General features: G+C 37.2%; 1 protein-coding gene across 4 annotated transcripts in view; it reads right to left on the bottom strand.

The window, feature by feature from the left end:
• The window catches only part of CDC42SE2 (CDC42 small effector 2), an 82,290-nt gene that overhangs the window by 2,031 nt on the left and 57,261 nt on the right, over positions 1–22,998 (bottom strand). For all 4 annotated transcript variants that reach the window (XM_048291687.1, XM_048291691.1, XM_048291688.1 and 1 more), the window contains 2 exons: positions 4,948–5,049; positions 320–437 (listed from right to left, as the gene is read on the bottom strand). In XM_048291687.1, the coding sequence (XP_048147644.1) occupies positions 339–437; positions 4,948–5,049 (201 nt within the window). In that variant the 3' untranslated portion in view covers positions 320–338. The remainder of the gene's footprint in view (positions 1–319; positions 438–4,947; positions 5,050–22,998) is intronic.

The raw sequence follows: 22,998 nt of genomic DNA, 5'->3' as shown, positions 1-22,998 counted from the left end.
ATCTTATGGAAGCACTGCAAATGGTATCATAATCACATCACAAAATTCTTCTGAGATTTGTTTTACAACTAACTTCACCTGCAAAGATCAGTCTACAATATCATCTTGGTTAAAACATACTTAAGGACAGACTGATAGAACAATCTCCTGTCCATTCTGTGAAAAATTAACATTCTTACAAGATATCTAACTTTTTACTCAGAAGTTTTAAATTGGTCATCATAAAGACACAGGTTTTTATAGGGAGGTAATTATGAAGCAGTACGATTGTTCTTCCTACTGTTCTAACAGTGCCTAAAAAGTAGAGCACAATACTCACAGGAAAGGTATCCCCAAGGTTATCCTGCCTTTGTATCTACGAGCTGCATTTGAACATTTGCAGACATGCCACCTCCATAACCTCCCTTGGATTGCATCTGATTCTGAATTGAGCTGACCTGGACATTGAAAGAAAAAGGAGGGGAGAGGAAAGAAGAAAGACAGTGAGCTACGACATCTTCTTGCTTCTAATTTTATTTCTTTTCTAGGTTTAGTTTTCAAGTGCTCCTTTATTACCAGTAAAGCTACATTACTTCTGCATGAGGACATATGCACCAAAGGCTTGCTGAAATGTAACTTCGGCATGTAGCGCAGTGGAAGAGATGGAAGAACTGGTGCTGAGGCAAAAGTTTTTCCTCTCTCCCAAAAAAACCTGGCTGATTCAGGGTTTCACTGACCCACTTGATTAATCAAAAACAAAAAAAAATCAAGTCTCTTACTGGCATGGACTCCACCTGATAAACTATAATTTATTGTTATAAATATATAATTCTTGTTATATGGAAAATGTTCTTTGGCAAGTATGATACACCAGAGAAGTTAACATCATTATGTTAAAAGTATAATAGACAACTTACAAATATCGGTATGTCTAATTTCAGATCATTAAAACAGGGCTAAACCAGGATTTTCTAAATCAAAAAGAACCTTTTGGTTTGTGGAATGTTTTTGATTTGTTTATTTATGTAGCAACATACAATGCTTTCCTTAATTGACACTGTTCCTTTAAATGGAGGGCATTTGTTGTTCAAACCATAGTAATTCTCAACTTCCCTGAACATAGCTGATTTGACGGTATTTTTAGCCTCATGCAAATAAATACATAAAGACACATGCTTTGTGCCCCCCGTTTCCAAGACATGCACATCCTGCTATGACTTTCACTGCCTCTATCACCAAAAAGAAAAGGAGCCCATAGCTCTTTCCTGCTTGTGTTGCATGAGTCAAAATAATCATGTCCAAGTGCCTGCAGGAAGACAACTCGAATCTTAAAGGTTTGGCCCTTTTTTTCTCTGCATCCCAGAGCATACATAACAACTACACAATGAGCGGAAAATAACATTCATTCAAGGCTATGCCTGCAGGGCACCACTTGCAATTATTTCATCTACGCTCCTCCTCCACAGAGACCTAAAAACATCACTGGAAAGCTGTATTAAAACAGCACAGGAGAAATATTTCCAAGCAGCTTGCACGATATTTTCCCTGTCTACAAAGGAAAAAGAAGTACACTTTTTTTCACCAGCAAGCAAAACACATGCACACGTACAAAATGAATCAGCAAACTCATTCTTCCACACAGTTTTTCAAACTTATGTGACAAAAGAGCCTGTTGTTTTGATCTTTATCTTCAGCAATATGCCATTTGGAAGGCTATGCAAAAGATTGTTTTTATTTATTTAAGCAGTGCAATGTAAAACCATTTTATACTTTGGCCTTTTGCTGAAATAAGTGATACAGCCACAGCAAAGCAATATTACAATCTCATTTTTCTCCAGGGAAAAGTGTTCAGAGCCAATTTTGTAGTGCATCTGACATCAAAGACTACAAGCTCAGTAAAAGAGTGTGCAGAAGTGCACGGGGACGTATTTAAGAACTTCCACATTTTACCAAGCTGCTCATCTTCTTCACCAAGCATCTTTTGTTGCCAACTGAAAAAAACGAAGTTTGAATTCAATACTTTTTTCCTCAGAAAATAATTAATATACATGTAAATGCATTCAGAAGAGTGACTATAGGATGCTGTAAATTTTATCTGAATGAACTCTTACTCCAGTGAAAAGGAACTACGAAAACCTCCAGGCCACATCGCCTTTCAGCCTGACAACTTGCTCGCAAGACTTGATAATTCTGGAGAGCAGCAAATCAACAAAAATTGCAAGGTTAAGGTGTAAATTTTTAGGAGTTTTTTAAAGGTTAGAATAATTTCCCCGGGTCATGAGTCACACACGTTAAGTGTTTGTGTTACTGCATAAGGAAGTATCAGGCTCAAACACAGAGACTGTTGCCCTTAAAACAGAATTCAACAAATGAAACTGGTCTGCATTAACAGTTCAGTGGCTATTTTGCATATGAAAACTTTGTAGGAGACATACAATGTTAAAATCGCTGAGCAAAAAAGATCTAACATTTGTAGGCTTCCTCCTGAAGCACCCTCCTTCTGAGGCCGTTTGAGCAACAAGAACAAGCACTATGAAATGCAGTTTTTTCTTCTTTCCCAAAAAGGCCTTTCTCTGATGATACGTAACAGCAAGGTTCTTCTCTCTTATGTCTAATTTAGATGTGACTTAAAAGATTTTAAACATTTTGGAAAGGAAAGAGGATTGTACCCATTAAGGATCATGTCAACTGTTGTGCTGCTTATTTATCTCATTAAATTTCCTTATTTCCTTTTCTTTCTCTCCTTTTCAGAATTAAGAAATAGACCTTGATAGACCTTGAGAAAGAAAGATAGACCTTGAGAAAGAAAACAATGGGAAACTACAAGAAATACATGAAATCAAAGACCAAACTGAAGAATATAAAGAAGAAGAAGAAAGAGATTTCACTATGAAGATTATGAAAGCAAAATAGGGAAAAAAGGGATGGGAATGAAAAAGAAACAGTGCACAGAGGGCTCCTGCTGTTTAAGTATACCTTTGACAAAGGAGAAAGGCACTCTACAGAGAAGGCAAACAAAAAAGCAAAATATTCGAGAAATATTCTGAATAGTCAGAAAACTATTCAGTTGGAATCGTAAGGATTTATACAAATAATAATGCTGATGAAAAAAGGCACAGGGCAGATACAAAGTGAACAAAGAACCGAATTTAAATGGAAAAAAGTAATTAAATTGCAGGTATTCACCTAAGCTATCTAGAAGAAGGCGGCACTAAGAGGTTCCTGAAGGAATACAGTGTCCATACTATAAAGTAAATTATGCAGCAGAAAAACATATGAAGGTTAACACCATAATCCCAGAATTTACACTGCGAAAAATGAACATGGAGACCACCACAGAAGAGGCAGAAAATATGCAGTGTGAAAAAGTAGAGACTTGAGCTTCTGAAGCAGGGGGAGCAGGAATGATTATTTTTTACATACATACACTTTCTATCTAGGATCAGAAGAATTTCTCTGGTCACTGATGCAGCACGTTATCCAAACAACACCACCAACAACAAAGACAGAAAGAGCTACTTACAAGCATTCAAAATGAAAAAGTTTATGTAGAGAGACAATAATGATTATCTGCTATCTGGAGATAAATTGGGTATTATGCAAGACAAAGGTGAGGGCAAACAGGCGGGAAGTGAAAAAAATAAAGCTTCAGGCTACCTACACAAACCTCTCATGAGGCAGCTCAGCTGTGAGAATGAGGAAGCTTCCCACAGGAGAAACAACAAATATTTAAAAAGCAAAAGCTGTACTTCAAAAAAAAAAAAAAAATCAAACAAGCTGCTCACATTATTATCAGTTTATTATTTCAATTTACACTGGCTGTAAATATTAATGTACTATTTCACATTAAATAAGTAACTGGCATTAACTAGATTTTATCAAGTTGAATCTGTGTCTAGCCATTTAACTTGCTTACAGCGCTTTCAGTACAAATAATTTCCAGACTACCATGTTGTTTCTGGGAAAATGTAGTGTATTTTTTGATGTCAAATTTTCTAGCTTTGTCCTTCCCCTTTACACGCTGAGTTACTGAAGTGTTTGTCTGATCTCAATAAGACCAACTTAAACTAGTTGAAACTACGAACAACCTCCCTTCCCTACATTAAAACTGTCTTTTTTAGGTCTGATTCTATTTCTATTTAGCTCTGATACCTCTAACAGAGATTTTTGCTCTTTCTCAACAAGTATTTGTAATCTCCAAATATGATTTCCTTTAAAGATGATTATTGAAGTCAAGAAGTATTTTTTAATATGCATACAACCATTTTCTATATTTTGTATTATTGACCTTAGAAACAGATTGACATTTCACAGAAATTTGAAGCTGTATTTGAAGCTCTATTTCCATAAGCTCTTTTTCATTATCTATCTTAGCCTCTGTTTTTCACTTTCAGAGAGATAAAAATATTTATTGTTCCTATCTTCTACAGGAAGCCACAAAATCTTACCTGTGACACTGCTTGCTCTGGAAATAATTCACACTGCAAACAGGGCTACAGAATATACAAAAAGCTCAGCAACAACACCCAAAAATAAATTTGTGTTCACCATAAACTGAGGTAAGTTAGAGTTTTACATAAATTATATTTAGAACAGCTTGAGGCATTTAAGGGAAGAAATCTAGTCAACTATAATGCACTTGGAGTTTTCTACATAAAACCTGAGTATATTTTCAAGTATACATCTATTTTGGTTCATACATGTAATCAGAGTGATTTTTTAATTTAACAAGTATTCTGTATCATTTATAGAGCATCTAAAATGCTTTATCAGTAAATACAGGAATTAAAACAATTATATTCCATATTCTTGTATGCAAGTGTTTAGGACTTGGAATTAAAATGCTATCAGGTCATTCCTCAGATTCATTCTTATAGTTGAAAGACTCATTGCTTCAGCTACAATATACATATACAGTGTTCCTGTATTCTGTCTAGTATGAAATTATGTTCATCCACTCATGCTTACTGAATTCATTCCACTGAAGAGGTCTCCTGATCCTACATGAGCTGTGTGAACGAAGTTTGTCGGCTCCCCAATCATGCTTCGATCAATCCGCCGTCGTCTTTTCTGAAAGGAAGGCAAAGAAAACATCTGAGATTCATTGAAAAGGCAAAACCAATATGTGCCATAAATGTAGAACTTAACCATCTATAGGATATTGCATATCCTATATTTGCATGTAAGATCTTTCAAAAGACTCAAAAAACAGAGACCAAATTCTGAGGTTAACCCAAGACACTAGTATTACTGTAGTTTTTACTTAAGACGATGTGTAGCAGACAAGCATGGATACCACTCCTAACATTTATGCCAACAGAACATTTGTAAATAACCTTACTGAATTCCACATTTATTAACTGGTATTTGCAATGTTTCATACAGTAACTTCTACCTGTATTTGTATTTAAATCATGGTGGGACAGATCATATTTGAGGCTTAGTCATTCAAAACAAGAATTAAGGATCAAAGCATGTTAGAATAGTCTATGAAACCACTAACTTAGGAAATTTCTGCTCTGCATGCCCTGATGTCACTATTTGTAATACACTTCATGGCTATGTCCAGAACAGTGCCTTGAGTTTGATCAGGGTTAGATACAGACGTATCTTTACCAAACTCTGAACCCACATACTCAAGATAAATTCCAGTCTGCATGATTCTTGACTATGAGCTGAAGGGGTGCAGCGGAGTAGTAAGACAAAATGCCAGCTCAAGGACTCTTCTGATTCCTATCCCGTGCGACAGAAAGCAAGAATTGCCTAACTGCTGCTTCCCAATTTTCACAGCCACAGCTTCAGTTTTCAGCAATCTAATAACATGCAATCAAAAACATTAGAGGCAGTAAAGACCTTCTCTAATTGAAGCTGCTTTGGATGCCTGCCTCCAGCTGAGCGTTGCATCTAAAGGACAAAAAAAAATAAAAGCCTCTCCTCATTTCTTAGGCCAGAGCCAGGGAGCTTACACAGAGCAATTCATGCAGTGTGTAGTCACTGTATGCCCAAACTCTGAAAAATGCCTGTACTTGGGGAAAAAAAAAGCCACAAAACACAGTATCAGCCTCTCAGTTTAAGGCATATTGTACAAAGTAGAGTTTAACAGCTAACAAACTACTTGAGCTCAAGTGAAACCTTCCCATTACCTTAAAGTCCACTTAAGTCTCGTTTTTAATGATCTATTTCTAATTGCCCATGAGACTGTAAGACCACACAGACTCAAGACACGAAGGTACATGCCTCAAGTGGGGTAGCTACTATTCCAATAGCTACAGATGAAATCTTTATGAATCAGAGCCCACAACTACGAGAATACATCACAGGGTTTAGCCAGCAAGTACAAAACACATTTAATCCTGTCTTGCACCTTTTCCCTATTACAAAAACCAGATTTCAGTAGGTTTCAGTACCTTCTTGCATGCTATGAATAGCTGGGATGAGGAGGAACACATAAAATTCTGTAGAAACAGCTAAATACAATTATCTGATCTATGCTAAAACTACTAGTGAATTCTCTAATTCCAATGAACTTGACAAAATCAATCAAATAAAATAGTCCGGCTGTAAAAAAAGTTGCATTTCCACCACCTAGTACTGTAATATGCTGTGATGTTGACACAGAAAGATGATCTAGACAGCTGTATGAAAACACACTGCTCTAATTAAAACACTCAAAATTGTTTCATGTCTGCAGCAGTTGCCCCTCTCCCCCTTTTTAAAAAATAGCAGCCAAATTTATATACCTAAACAATACATCCATGATCCATCTTCATTTTAGTAGAGTTTCGATGCAGAGAAGATGTAGACAAACCCGAAGACTTCAGATTTCTTTTCTTGTTTATGAATTTTGCAGACAATTAAACTTTTTTCATGCAACTTATTTTACTCCTTAACTTGTTGCTAAGATCACTGGCATGCCAGTAACAGAGTGCTGGATCTTGTGAATGACTGTAAGTGATTCTCCACTAATCATCAGCTAGTCAACCAGTAACCACTAGTTAAACTGCACTGCCATCAGACTATGTCCCTTATCTTAAGTCAGTTCCTCATCAGAGGCCATCAGCCTGTTTTCCCCTGACATGTGCCCAGTGACGTGAGCTCCATGGGCTATGGAACAGTATATAAATGCTATGCTATATTAAGACCACAAAACAGTTCACTGTGAAAGCAAATCAAAAATTGATTTGCCTTTTTTTTTCTGCAGGAGCACCCAGCTTGCATTTACATTACTGTTTTAGCTTGCATCCTGAGAATGCTTTTGAAGCAACTTTAACAGTTCCCACTTACCATGATTCAATTTTAATTTCAGACTAATCTTGGAGCGTACAAATCAGACTTTTTTTTGGATGAAGCTGAACTGGAAGACTAACTGATTCCCTCCCATTGCTAGCAGACCTTGAGACCAATGAAAAGGGTGAGCCAGGCTGGAGCAGATCACAAGACATCTAATGCACATCATGGCTCCCCAACAGCAACTGTTCTGCTCTCCTACATAGCTGCTCCTACTAGAATGTACTGTTCCTGTAGACACAGCCTCAGCCAGAATGTAAATGACCAATTAGAGGGTGCAAAGGGACATGGGGAGCACTGTAAAAAAATCACCTCTTTATAAGGAATGTAACAGGTGAGAAAGTAGTAGGGGAACATGCCTGGAAAGATTAAAAAGCTTTTGCAGAGGACACCATAAATATCAGCTTTGCCCGGATTTTGTTTTGTAGTTGTATTTTCTGGGGCCTGTAAGAATACACACACAATACCACTGTTTTATAAACAGTGAGAATTAACACACAAGATTGATTCTTCAGTAAATTTAACTTGAAAGAAGCTGAGAAGCAGCACATTCATTTCCTGCTTGGGAAGAAATTAAATGTACAGTTCTACTCATTTCCCTCTATCATCTTCAGCTTTCCACGCTCTCTCCTAGTGCAGCTCACAAGCCTTCTTGCGTGACTGATTTGTTGTGGTGAAGGACTGATTTTGGTTGTGTTCTGGGAGTTAAAAGCATTGTGCTTGGGAAGTGGCCCCTGTCTTCTCCACGGCCACACAAGCTGTGGCTGATCAGCTGAGATAATCACGATGACTTTCAGGAGGGGAAGACATATAAAATACTTTGTGTTAAAAAGAAATAAAAAATGCTGACAGGGATCAGCAAAATTTAATCCCACTAGGCTTCACCCATACCTCAAACTGCTTGATACCACACCATAAATAACTACCCTTAGAATATATTTACACACTACCAACCTAGTAATGAGTAGTAATGCAATGTGACTACAAAGGTCATCTATAAAATATATGAATATTTATGACTCTAGTGCAAAGAACTTCTACATAAACACACACACGATTATTTGAACCACCTAAAGCTTTGTTTTCAAGATGTTTCTGACAGAACAAATACATGCCCCAACTTGGTCAGCCTAACTACAATGAGTCCTGTGTCCTGTATCTGCATTCCTTGTGGATTTTTTTCCTAGCAGGAGGGAAATAGAAGAAGGTTCATATTATGATTAGCTAACTTGACTGTTATCTTTCTTGATAGTTTAGGTCAAGTTACTAAAACATTTGGTACCAATGGACAAAGAAGTTTTAAAATCTGTATTGAAGTATTTTTTTCCCCTTTGCCTTGTCCCAAAGCATTTCCCTTTTTACTAAGAGAGCAAGGGGTGACAAGGAGCACAACAAAGATGAGACGAGAGGAAAAGACCTGTAAAAGGATCCTGGAAGTGGAACATGAACTGCCATCACTTCATGGCTTTACTTAGTTTGTTCCCTTGACAAAAAGCTGCAGAATTTGGATTGCAAAGCACATATCAGGCAATCTTCACACCATGAAAAGCAAAACTGATCTTGAAACTGAAGCAGAAGAGATGCAGGTCTGTGTGTTAAACGTCTGAGAGGAACGAAGTAGTCTGAAGACCCATCTAAGAAGCCTTGCTTTGAATGTGTACTAGATGCAATGAAACTGGATCACATTTCAGTTACCATAGAAATGAAATAAAAATTGTTCTTTTCTATTCTTAAACTTCAAGTGATGTTTTGCACCTACACTGGGTAGCATTTCCTTTGAAATACCAGATCAGAAATCAGAAAGCCTCCAATAGTTGCATCACACAAAATATTTTAACCCTTCAAGTTTCTCGAAACTTTAAACCATTTTAAACTTTTGCCTAAGAAGTTAAACTAATTATATCATGTGTTCAACCTGCCCTTCAGCAAAGCCACAAAAATTTCACTGAAACACTGTTTTTCATAGTTCTAAAAACTACTTATTGCAAGAATTCAAAACTGTAATTTGTTTCTTGAAACACACAACTGCCACTGATGAGTCCAGAGGTATGCAAAATTTCCTTTTTACTCCCCTCTATTTTTGGGTTTCAGGAAATAAGTGATCCCTTTTCACTATCTCCAGATTTTGTCCAGAGGTTGGGCTGCGCTTCTTTAGCTCCAAGCCATTTCACAAGTGATGGCAACACTTCTGAATTAGGCAGGCTCTCTGCCTGTATGAACAAGACAAGTTCTGGAATTTTTTCTCCTTTGCATAGTCATGCACCCCTCTCTGCTCTTCATGAGAGGTCCTCTCAAAGAAAAAAGAAGGTAAGACATGCAGAATAACACCAATGTCTCAAACATATAAAAAAAAAATTAAGTGGTATCACTTAGATCTTAGGAGGCTGACAATTATTTTCCTGCTACAAGTTGAAGTTGCGAGTGAAGTCAACCAGAATCTCACATGAAGATATTCCAAAGTCAAGTGACAACCTACATTTGCTGGGTATCAAAAGCAAAGGAATATGTTAAGCTCCTAAGAAGAGCATGTTCTGCTAGTTCTACACCAGATTTTTTTGAGATAGATGCTACAAACATATCAGAAATCCAAGTCTAAGTGAAATGTAAGTGAGACACAGCATTGCAAAGAACCCTACAACACAAGTCTGTGTGTATTTTATCTGCAGCAGGCAACCCTCAAATGAAAGTGGTATTGCAGGTGCAGATGAAGAATGTTTTCACAGTTACACTCCAAGCAGAAAGCAATACATGGTGGAAACTGAAGAAATTCAGAGGGGATGATGTGTTATTGTCATATTCTGAACATGAAATTCCTGAAAACAATGCTTCTTTATTAAAATTCACACATATGGCACTTTTCACCTACTGCCTACCCATTTAATTTATCTCCACTTTACAAAACGAGAAGAAGTGCCAACTCTTTTTTCCACACAGAAATATATCCAGCTCTGTGTTGTCCTGGCTTTTTATATCTTAGGACCTCAGTAAAGTAAACTGTAAGAAACCAGGCAACAGAATACCCACTGACCTTAGTGTCTACATGAGCAACAAATCAGGGGCAGGGTTGGATCTTTGCACCTCACATTCAGAATAACAAAACTTGGTATTTAAGTCACAAGTAGTAAATCCTTTTTTTAATCATTCTTGTCTAAAACTAGCACAGACACAGTTATGTTTCTATCGAAGACATTTTAAAAATTAATACTTATTAATATCATCAAGCTATCACAAGACAACTTTCCTACCGCCAACTTTTTAGCATTTACCCAAATGTTATGAGCGTAATTTTTAACAACTGTTTTATACATATAGCTTTATATATATAGCTTTATACATAGATATAGTTTTATACAAATAGCTACATATACATATAGCTTATTTCATATGCAATAAAAATACATTGCACACACCATATTTCTGTATTACTTAAGTTATATTAACATACCATGCACTTCAAGGCATTTTTTCCATCATTCCATATTTATCTGTGTTCCAAAAAGTGTAGGGCACAGTACAATATATTAGAAAGGATGTAACATGCTGATCTGATCTCTCTAGTCTGATTTCGTGCAATATGTTTCCACTCAGATCCAGATCAACTTGAAGTGTTCCATACATAAAATGCCAAGTGATACACCTTCCTTTTTTAAGTCTTCTCTTTCATTTTAACTATCTGTAGAAGAGGAACTTTTGTTCAAATCTGTCGTAATTTCCCCTTATTCTTCAAGACACTATTATTGTTCATGACGTATTATTCTGGCTTGATATATAATCAGGAAAAAACAAAACTATGTACCGTACTTCGGCATCTCAACCGATACATATTAAAAGCATCAGCTTTCAAGATTAATTTTCCAGTCTTGTGCCAGCTTCTTTTCTCATTTCAGACTATTAAAAAAATAAAATTAAAAGGAGTGCAGATTGTGCAGATCAAGGTATGAATAACACTCCACATTTGAATGGGTTATGGCAGGAACATCTGAGGCTTCACTGGGCCCCATTCACCTGCTAGGACTGTCTTCATGGAGTCAGCAATACTTACTGTTGGCTGGCAGGCTCAGCAACCTTGCTAAACCAGAAAGTAACTCTTCCCCTTTTCTTTAAATGAATACTATCATAAAACAGGCTTATCTATCTTGGCAAATGCTAACTAAAGAATATTTAATTCCTCTCTGAAGCCTTATTCAAGACTTAATAAATCTACTGGCTAACTCTCTACGGGGGAACTCTCCCTGGTGAGCAGAGAACTGAATGATCCAGCTGTACGCTATAAAGAGCTGGTTTCTATAAAGAATGGGTTTCTGTCATCAGAGAATAATCACTTAACGTTTACTGCCTCCAGAAGTTTTCTTTTTTAAAAGCAAAAGGATGACAGTGCATTCATAAACAGTTGAAAGTTACACAGCTTTTATACTTGTCTCCGCAACATGAGGGTCAATTTTGACTGCTCGCTCAGTCATTACAATCAAATACAGTAAGAAACAATTCACTCTCTGGTACTTCTTCGCAAGCTTGACTTTTAAGTAACAGTACGGTAATTAGAACATAATGAAATACAGTAACTTTTAACCACATCATCTAACCTTTTGTAACACAAGGCGAACTAGTGCTAATACATCTTTCCATACTAAACCAATCCAAATCCCAAACTTTCCTAAAACAAAATAAATCCCAGTAGAGTCACTACAACTGCCATTCCTGTGACAGGCAGGGGAAAATGCAAACAAGGAATATGCTCCTGGTTTTCCTCTGTATCTACCTGCTATGTTTTCATTATATTTTGTTTTCATGCTATATGGATGCACTATGAAGACACTGATAATATGGATATGATATGGATTTTTTTTCAAATTACATAGGAACTATCAGACTTACATAGAGTCTCACACCTACTGTGTTTGATGTTTCAGGAATAACCCTCAAACAGCAAGCCTTTTTTGGAGAATTTCTGTTACCACTTACTCTAGTGCTAATTTCACGATTACCCAATGCAAAAAGCAAACTCTTAATCTGCAAATTCACTCTTTGGTTCTTTATCACCAATCAAGATAGGTGTTTCCTATCTCTTCTGTGAGAACAAAGTGATATTTCAATGATAGAACTGTTGAAACAGAGCCATTTGCTAGCTTTGTATTCAAAAACTCAGCTGAAACTTCAAAAGCAGTGTAGGCCAAAGGTAAAAAACATCCCAAGACAGAAATCTAAGGAAAGGATTTAATCAAAGTCAAGATAGTCAACCATTTCAAGATGAAGGACTTGGATATTTACAGGAGAAACTGAAATCCTCCCCTTTATTTTCCTTCTTTGACCTTTCATACTTTTTATATCTGCCCTGAAAAAATACCAGCAGCAAGAATCCCTCTGCTGTGGCACCCATCTGATCCTCCAGACAATAACACACAGGAAGGGCTAGGTACTTGCTCAGAATAGGAAGTATCAGATCACTCTGTAGAGGTAGTTTTCTCTCCTCCCACACACATGCTGTTATACTTCCAAAATAGTCTCATGCACAGAACGTCTGCATGTATCTCAAGACAAACTGTGGTCCGGGTGATATGTCTGTGTTCCCAATACCGACCCATCAAAGTTGCCTAAAAATGTTGTAGTGTCTTTCATCAAACCCTACATAAGGGGGCTGTAGGGGCAAGGGTACCCCTTGCATTTGTTTTTGTGCATTGTGTGTTTAAAATACATTTCTCCACACTCTCCACCCTAATTAGGAACCTACTGATACATGTTAAAAACAACAAAAAGAATGTATGCATGTAAAGCTGGAAAGCTAACACCCATCTCTACCAACTAGATCATCAGGTAGCAAACTAACACTGTGAAACCAATGGCTGGATGTATAGGATTATCATAAAGCCAGTGTGATATTTTTGAAGAAGAAAGGTTGCACATTCCCTAAACATTTCCCTGAATATTGTGGTATTCTCATTTTTTCAGCTGTTTTAAATCTGTGAGTTTACACTGCAGAGGCCGTAATTTATAGAATCTCTAAGTACTATATAAAAGTTGATGAAAAAGACACGATACAGACTAATGTTAAAATTCCAGTCAGCACTAGCATATGTTTAATGTTTCAGAATTTAATTCAATTTTTGAACCATAAAGTGACAATGACCATTTGAAGTGTAGGAGCCCACATACTCTCTGAATAAGCAAGAGTAGACTTACGAGTTTCAAATGCCTCACATCAAAACATCTCCCACACAGAAGGAACACAGAGAAGCACAACTAAGGTAATGCAAGATAAATAGAAATGCTAGACACTGCCTCCAAACCACTGAATTTCTGTGACAGATTTATTCTAAAGCAGTAACATGTGATATCTAAGCCCAGCATAATCATGTTCTGAGTAATGCTGTGGTCTCCATCAGCCACAAGATACCAAAGCTGCTGCCTTCACTAAAACACATTTTTCTCAGTCTCCTATGTGGGCAGTCTTCAGCAGACTGTTTGAAGACTCCTGACTGATTAACGACCTTGCAAACTACAGCTTCATCAGAACAGCAGCAGGAGAAAACCTGCACAGGCTTTCACACCAGCTCTTAAGCAACAGAGGTTAAGTAGCAGGTCTCCAGCACACTCGGCTTTCATTAAGTTCCCAAAAGTTCATGATGCCTCGTGATTTCTCTAGCTAAAGGAGCTAGGAAATTGAGACGAAGGACTGAAAAGAGCTAAGTTTTTTAGTAATGTGAGCTGTTACAACTAGCATCTAATAACCTGATTACCAAGTTTACACTGGATTTAGTTTTTACAGCAAAATCACTTGGAATGTACTGACTGACTCAAGTGGTAAAAAAAACCAATGATGAAATCTGATTGTCTGAGCTCCTCAGCAAAACAACTACTAGCAGTTCCATTCATGTATAGAAAAAAGCAAAAATAAAGGGAAGATAAAAGAATCTATAATGCCAGTAAAGCTGACATCATCTAATTTTCCAGATTGATTTTAAGTTCAACTGCTCATCAAATCAATCTATTTCGTAACTTTTTACATCAAACTGGATTGCATATTATCTCAAACAGCTCCTTTGTTTTTAGCAAATTCACCACCTTCTTGCATCTTTTGAAGTGTAAGCTTTTTGATTTGTTTACACAATATTCCATTATATTATGATGATCTTAGTCATCATATGACAAAACTGGCAATTGTAGCCTATGTTTGCTAAATAAACAGAAAAAAATTGCCAGATGAGGTCAAATGACTCTGAAAGACAATAGGTCTTTTAAGAAATGTGTTCAGCTCACACATCAAAGGGAACTTGTTCCATTCCAGATGCTTAAACCAACTTTAAGTTACATAGTAAATCTGAATCTATTCCTTGGTATTAGCTAGTAAGTACTGTCCTTTTCAAAATACACATTAGTACAATTTTAAGGTGACATTTGCAACTTTCAACTTGACTGTCACTTTGTCCACATGCTTACTTATCTTTCTAGTATTTTATTTTAATTACTTTGGGTGGTTTAATGTCTCTAACATAATTTTTTAAAGAAGTAATTAAAAAACCCCAGTCATCTAAAAGAATCATAGTGGTATTCTAGGACAGTAACTATACTGCTTTAATGTCTTTAGACTGTGAAGTCTGACTGTAGATTAACAGATAATTAATCAGTTAAAAGACAGTGGAGCATGGTGAAAGCAACAAGTCGTAGACTCACAGAATGGTCTGGATTGGAAGAGACCTCAAAGACCATCCCTACCCCCAGGTTCCATGCCCCCTCCCAACACCTTCCACTAGACCACGTTGCTCAAAGGTCCTTCCAGGCATGTCGCAAACAGAACTTCCCTGGGCAACTTGTTCCGGTGGCTCACTATCCTCACAGTAAAGCATTTTTTTTCCTAATCTCCAGTCTAATTCTACTCTCTTTCAGTTAAAAGCCATTCCCCCATGTCCTATTACTACCTGCCCTTGCGAAAAGTCCCCTTCCAGCCTTCGTAGGCACCCTTGTCTGTGATACCAGCTGTAGTATCTCAGCAAAAATCAGAACTTAATCTTAACATATTAACTCTCTCCTTACAGTTGCCTAGCTGAGTAACTTCCAACAGGTTAGCTGTTGCTCGGATGAAATGCTTACTACCAGCCTGCACAGATGAAAACAAAGTTAATCATTGAACCTTCAGAGTCAATCCAGATCTATGACACGGACAAGGGAGGAAAATTGTGCTGTACAAGACATATGATGAGAGACTGAAATAGCGTGTTTGTTCACCCTTAAGAAAAGAGACATCTGCTTGTGGCCTTAACAGTCTTCCACTACCTATATAGGAGGGTACAGAAGACAGACAGACTTGAAGGTGCACAGTTTGAGAAGCCACAGCCTGAAGTTACAACACAGAAAACACTGATTAAACAAATAAATACAATAAACAGTTATGTAGGTGGTCAAACACTGGACCAAAAACCTACTGAATTTGAATGTCCATCCTTTGAGATCCCCAGAACACAATTGGTCCTGACCCTGCAGAAGTCAAGTCTAGCTGGTACTGCTATGATCAGGCGCATTGCACTAGACAGCATGCAGAAGTGTCTTGTCATCTAGACTACTTTACAAGTCTCTAGCTTCAGATGGTGATGAAGAGCATGCTGCAATTGACTTCCCTGTATATTCTCCCCAGTAACCAAAAAACATAGTAACATAAAACAAAGGTTAAACAAATGATATAAGGACCCACCACAGTACAAACTTTCTGGAAACTTCTAACAGGTTCATTCAAAATCGAACGCCAAAGTCTTGATAAGAACACGCCATAAACTGTATCATGTTGTACTTTCTTCCTCTTCACTTACTGACCTTCCCCAGCAAGAACACAGGAAATACTTGAAAGATCATCTGGCATGATGAGAACTGTAGTTCTCCAGAGGATGTGTGCCAGGATTACATCATGTAGCTCCTCCTGCTCAACCAAATGAATGTCTCTTTACCCCCCAGATACAAACACAAACAAAAGCTTTGGGTGTGCATAAGAACAGAGTATTGAAACAGTTTTGTTAAGAAATTATCTTTCATGCTGTAATAAGACTTCCTAAGGCTAGCTGATATGAACAGGTTTGTTTTGTCCTGGGTGTGCAGGTGGCCGAACACATTTGCATCTCGATGGAAGCACACATGTTGCATAAGGTACATTACATGCAAGCCTTCTATATTCCTCTGTACACTCTGTATAATGCTCTGCATCAGAATGATATGCACACACCAACCTCCACCGCAGAAAAGTAAAAGAACAAAAAATAAACTGAAATATTACCTCCAAACAGGTGATAGCCACTGTCAGACACAGGATCCTCACACTCACCATACAAAACCAATCACTTAGTAAGTCTAACACTTCCTCTGGACCAGCTAGTTAAAGCATCCACCACACTAAAGGTAATACCCCTAAAGGCACTGCTGTATGTTCTCACAAGCCTGCACATTGTGATTCACCTTTAACTACGATAATAAATCAGGGCCCACATGGTATTTTCAGAAAATCTCTTTATGCGACTCACTGTAATTCCCTTACTGGGATACAATGGATTTTCATGAGTTATGGCACTGTTTATTTTTTAGCAGTAGGATTAGTGACTGGAAGCTCTAGTACTTCTGCTGCAGGCAAAAACAAAGCCACAATATTTAATTCCAATATCCTCAGGAATCAACACACACACACATAGTGAATTCATTTTAAACACCTCTGTATCATCTTAGAAACTTCACATTAGTTTTCCCAAACAGCAGCAACTTCTTGTTTATGTTTATTTATATATATGTGTATATATATATGTAACAAGATACCTAAATATTTTCCTGGTTTTCTAATGGTGTACTGTACTACTTACTTCTCAGTGAAGTTTTATCAAAATGAACTTGCTCTAAATGTAGATACTTTCTCTTTTTTTGTACAAATCCCTTTTTAAGGGAAGTAACCCCATTACAGCTTTGTGCGTCTCAGTCTGTGACACACACTCCTGACTGCTGACCTTTCCGGTGATCTTCCCCATTGGCATTTCCTTGCTAAGTTATTTGTCACCTGAGTGACCTCAGCATTGTCTTGGGGTTGTCCTTGCTGCTCCAAAGGCATACTGATCAGTATGGAATCACAAATTTCCTTCAGTAGCCATCCCAGTTCTTGCTCTCTGCAAACATCCCAAATCTGACTGTCAATCAGTTCATTTTAGGGAAGTCGTTTTGTAAAAATGCATCCCACAATACACTATAATGTGACAATCTGTTTTTCCTTGCTCTTGAGGCATCAAAGCAAGAAGGATTTTGAACATACACAAGAGAAGCAGGAACAGCCTCTCATGTTCTTCCCATACTATGAAAAGTATACGCATTTGAAAGGTGATTTCTCTAGTGGACATAGAAATGGTGACACTATACACAAAATTAAAAAAAAACAATACAACAAGCAGCCAAGAAAATTTAGCAAGGGATGGCCCAGTAGGTATTTTAGAGATGCTTACACATCAAGCCCACACACAGCATGGCTAGAAGCATCTCTGGAGAGTAGTCTACCAGTAAGTCTTAAGGAATGTTCAAATCAGCAGCTGTGCTTAGACTTAAATTAGCTTTCTGCTCAGCTTTTGACATATTCAGAATAGTAACTGACACAGAGCAGCAACACAAAAGCCTATGTCTGAAGTGTGGCAAATATCCCCAAATGACAGAAGGGAAGCTAATTAACAAGTTCCAACAGAAGCATGGCAGCAAAGGAGGAGCAACATGGTGAGCCATTGAAAATTTGTAGGCTCAAAAGACAGACAATGAAGAAAAAAGGTCATTGTGCAGGAAAACCAGTCAAGCACTGTAAGCCTACATATTTTATTACAACAAGGAACATAAAAAGGAAGCCCTTTCAAGAAGTGTCCTGGTTTCCTTGGCAAAACAAAGGAATCCCTATTGCCTTGTCCAGTGTCCCATCAAAAGGAAAACATCAGTTCCAAACATGTACAGGCCCTTGGATGTGTAGTCTTGCTGAGGCATGCCACAATTCCACAGGTCTTGAGTGTAAACAATCATCATTATTTCAATTTCATCAAGCCAGAAAGTACCTCATATTCCTGACTTATTTGTCACATTCTACTCTTCTAAATTCAGTGTTGTTGAAAAGAAGTATTCAGGAGCAGTAGCAGAAATAGCTTCTTACTGTTCCACTAGCTGCACTACAAAGACACAGTAATTTTGCAAAGTCAAGTACATTCACTATTCATCATCTACTCCTAGGCTCATGAGTAGTATCAACAACATATCACACAATCATTTGTAGAGTGTTGAATGCTCATACTGCTCAGCAGAACCTTCCTACTTACTAATCAATTTCTGTGGCAAGCCTATTCTTCCTTATTTTTGCAGGTTTTCTGCACCAAGTTATCCATGATAAATTTATTCCTGCAAAAGCAGATTTTCTATTATTGTCTTATTGTGTCTCCTACTTGCATAATTTTTCATACCATTTCATACAATTCCTTCAGCCTAATACTGGAAATTCTGAAGCTGGATTCACCGTGGAAATCCAGGAAATAATGTGGTTTTCTCAGTGTGTCAGATCTAGTGATCTTGCCAGAATAAAACCAAGTGTGGGAACTTCTTATGACAGGAAGAATAGGAAAGCTTTGACAGCTGAACAGGAAGCTCTGGCATTGCAATGCTGAGCACTGTGGAGATACCCAAGATTCCTCCAGGTTCATGCATTACTGGCAACTTCCGGGCAACTGCTTCCCAGTTCCACAAGTGTAGTCAGTTTCTACCAAAACCAAGATACACCCAGCATCAGCTTTTAGCTACAGATTTACAGTGACTGGTAGTTAAAGTCAGAAAGAAGAGTACAAAGAACAATAAACATACAGAGCAAAATCAGGTTTTCTGAAGAGCTGCAGGCCAGAAATTTCTAAACTAGCTGTGTAATAATAAGTGTAGATAATTCATAGTAAATGTTTTTCCTTTTACTCTTCAGCAAATGGAACCATGAGATAGCCAAAAAGACAGGACATAACTCCATCTTCCTAGCAACTAGAGCTATGAATAAAGAACCAAATAGTTATTCTTGCTAGGAAGATATATATTGTTCCTAAATTAAAGAAAAACACCAACAACTAAGCTAAAGTATTACCACCAGCACTCTGTGTTTCATAACCTGAAACAGGTCAGGTACCCTCTATTAACACACAGGTTTTCTGTGGACTGTGGCATGTATGCCAATTAAAAAAAAGTTTTGAACCGCTGACTTGGAAGAGAGACAACTGCCAAATTTCAATCATATCCAATTATTTTAACAGTTCCCTATGCCACACTGTCATCAGATATAACACACAGAAGCATGCTTCCATGATCAAGGCATAGAATTTGCAAGAATTTAATTTTCTTCCCAGATTTCCAGCATGGTTTCTATGCCTTAACCTTGCTTCACTATTTCACCAGATTTCCCTGAAGTTCTGTTAATATCCATGGACAGAGGCATTGTCTACAACTGCTGACTTGAACAGACATTGACACGTGCTTCTCATTTGTGGTAAAGTTTTATACTGTGGAGAAATGTATACTACATCAAAATAATTTAGGACAGGAAGTGACTCTGATTTTTTCTATAACATCATACAGACAATTTTAAACATAATTTTTAAGCTTAAAGTTCATTTTAATACATACTGAAAATGCAAATACATTTTGAGTAACATTTATGAATCTAGTATTTGTCAGAACTCAAGACAAAATATTCTCCACTAAGTACAGCACGAAAGTGTTTATTTTTCAGCTGCAAAGCTAAAAAAAAAAATTCAGGATTCAGCATTATCATGACACTCAACACTCCCTCTTAGAGTTTACTACACAAAAATACTGAGAAACTGAAACCTTTCTGCCCTTCCCAATTGTTTCCCAGCAAGGTTTACTTTCAGACCACTCTTCTGTGTTCAGGGACTGTATAGTGACAGTTCATTTTCTTTTTAAGAAACTAAACCACATAAACTTGCATAAAACCACAATACAAAACTTAGATGTGGCTGTTTATCGGGGATAATAGTAGAAGCACAAACCATACCACAGGCAGTGCATCCTACAGAATTTCTTGTCTTAGGCCATTATAAAAACAAGCGTCTGCTAAGTTTGGTCATAAAAACCAATTTGTCAGTAATGCTCACCCCTGCAATGCCTGCAGAGCCTAAGCTGAATTCTATTCCTTCTTGGGCATGACCAAATTATTTACTAAATTCCAGCGAGCTGAAGCAGAGGGATTGTTAATGGAAAGCTTACTGTACCAGTGTGGGAAAAAGATTCAGCTTGACTCTCTGAACACAGAGGGAGCTTGTAGAGCTGGCAACTGGAAGTTCAAAAGTGATTCCTTTTAAGAGTCAACCACCTGATGTACATTTTAGTGATCAACAAACAACTCTAGAGTAAAACAGGTTTTTGAGTTGTGGTTTAGAGCAGCCTTCAAAGGGAAAGCTTTGTTGGTCTGTTTAGACAAAAGTTACAAACACACCAATACCAAATAAAATCCTCTCACTCCCTTCATAATTTTTATTTCTTTTTTCACTGGGGAATAATGTGAGCTGACTAATTCTGGAAAACTAAATTACGTAAGTTGTTACATAATGTAAGGTACTGCAGAGTACCTGGTCACTTTTCCTATCATATAAAGATAGATCATACTAATGTAAGCTCTTCTGTTTTCTCTGGCTAAACAGAGTGAACATTACTTACACTGGTGTCTAGTTCAGAGGCACTGAGAAACAAAGATACTGCAAAACATAATTTTGGTGATACAAAACATGCTACTAGTACACAAGGAGAGTAATTTTACTGTGAATGATCAAGACACCCTCACATTTGTAAAGTGGTACGGCATATGTTTTGCAGCACTTACATCATGGAAATATTGGTCCCTTCAGAAACCCTTCTTGTTCTATAATCTAAAAAAGCTGTTTAGAATGACCATCAAGGAAGTAAAAAAAAAAAAAAAGAAAAAAAAGAAAAAATACATGCAATCCAGAATTAGCATCATCCATTTTAAAATCTATCTAGAAGAAATTTTTGCCTTAACACCCAAGGTGAGCTGCCTTCAAAGAAAATCATGATGCTTATACACATGCCCCACAGAAACTACTAATAAGCATCCAAGAGTATCTCGGCAGTCAGCCAGATCCCAGGCAAGCACCAATGAAAATATTCTGGAAGTTGGGTTTTGCTGTAATTCAGCAGACTATCCCAAAACACACACAAAAAGAACCCAAAACAAACAAAAAAAACCCCACCAACCAACCAACAACAAAAAAAACCAAAAAAATCACCACCCCCACCAACAAAGCAGCCAAAAATCCCCCAAAAACTAACCAAAAAACCTCAACCAACCAAAACAGACCAAAAAAAAAAAAAAAAAAATCGACTAAACACCAAAAACCAACCCACCATGCAACAAATATTTTCACAAATCAGAGAAAATGTCCTTGTTCCATAGAAGCACCTGAAGTTTACAGCTTGCATAAATCCCCACAGTGTTCCGTTCTTTAACCACTAAATCATCTAACACACAGCTATCTTCATGCCTCAGTCAGTTTTTTGTCAAGTTTTCATCTAGATGTGTATGTATGAAAAGGCGTAAATTTCCTCTTCATTATCTTCTCTGTGTAGGAACATTAATCTCCTTTAACAATGGAAATGTTGGCATTTTATTCCTGAATTTAAAAGAGCAGCTGAATCTCACTGACGTGAGATGCATGGCATATGTTTTACTTCTTTAGGCTATACAAAGAGGCCTCAATTGCATCGTTTCTAGTTTTGCAGCAGTCAGTTTAATCCACATTGCTTTCATCATGACCACATCTTTCACAGGTTTTAAAATAATTTTTAAAAGCAATAGTTAAGCACCACAGTTCTCTCTCACACACAAAACTTGTTTCTTTATTCCCTGAAGTACACACACTGCGGCTTTTTTCTTTCCTCCTGCAAACCTCCACTTCTTTGCATTATGAACCTGAAAGCCATCCCATTTTCAAAAGTTTAGTTCTGATGTTAAAAAGAGAAAACACGCATTTGATATTCTTCCACGGAGAATAAAAGGCCTGTAAGCTCTTTTGCCAGCTGTTCTGTGGATCAGCATGCCTATTCTTGTGCTGGCATTTCTTCCGCTCTTTACAAGTTCAGCAATGCCAAGCTGCTGCCACAAATGCAAGCAATCCAGTATGCTCCACACATGCACATGCACGTATGTGAGTGTGTGTTTACATATCCTAGCACATTTCTTTGGAATATGTGCCTGGCAGGATTTATTCTCTCATTTTAACAGTAATCCATTATTTTACCACCATCCTAGAGCCCAGGAATTAAATGTGTTTTTAGTAACTGCAGTACAACAAGCTGTATTTTAAGTAATACTTGTCCTAAACAGAGTTAAATAGGACATGTCCTACATAGATTTTACTCCAATCTTTCAAGAAATCTACTGGAAGTGGATTATAGCTTGTAAGCCACCTACATTTAGAATATATATCATAAGAGTAATTTTCTTCTATAAGTAATACACTCCCTTGAAACACAACTCCAATTCCCAGTTGAACATAGCCAAGTGTGCTTTCTTTAGGTAATTTAATTCTAAAAGCATCAGGTTTTCAGTTCACAAAACTGATAAAGCACTCCAAAAGACAATTTTTACGCAAAATACATAATGAGGTAAAGATTAATAACTACATTTTATGCAACTGTCTTTTTGAAAACTGATTGTGGTATCACCTCTAAAATTCTATC

Source organism: Corvus hawaiiensis, chromosome Z (assembly GCF_020740725.1).
Source record: "Corvus hawaiiensis isolate bCorHaw1 chromosome Z, bCorHaw1.pri.cur, whole genome shotgun sequence".
NCBI classification, from domain to species: Eukaryota; Metazoa; Chordata; class Aves; order Passeriformes; family Corvidae; genus Corvus; species Corvus hawaiiensis.
The sequence above is the reverse complement of the archived record's forward strand: the minus strand, read 5'-3'. Positions and strand labels throughout refer to the sequence as shown.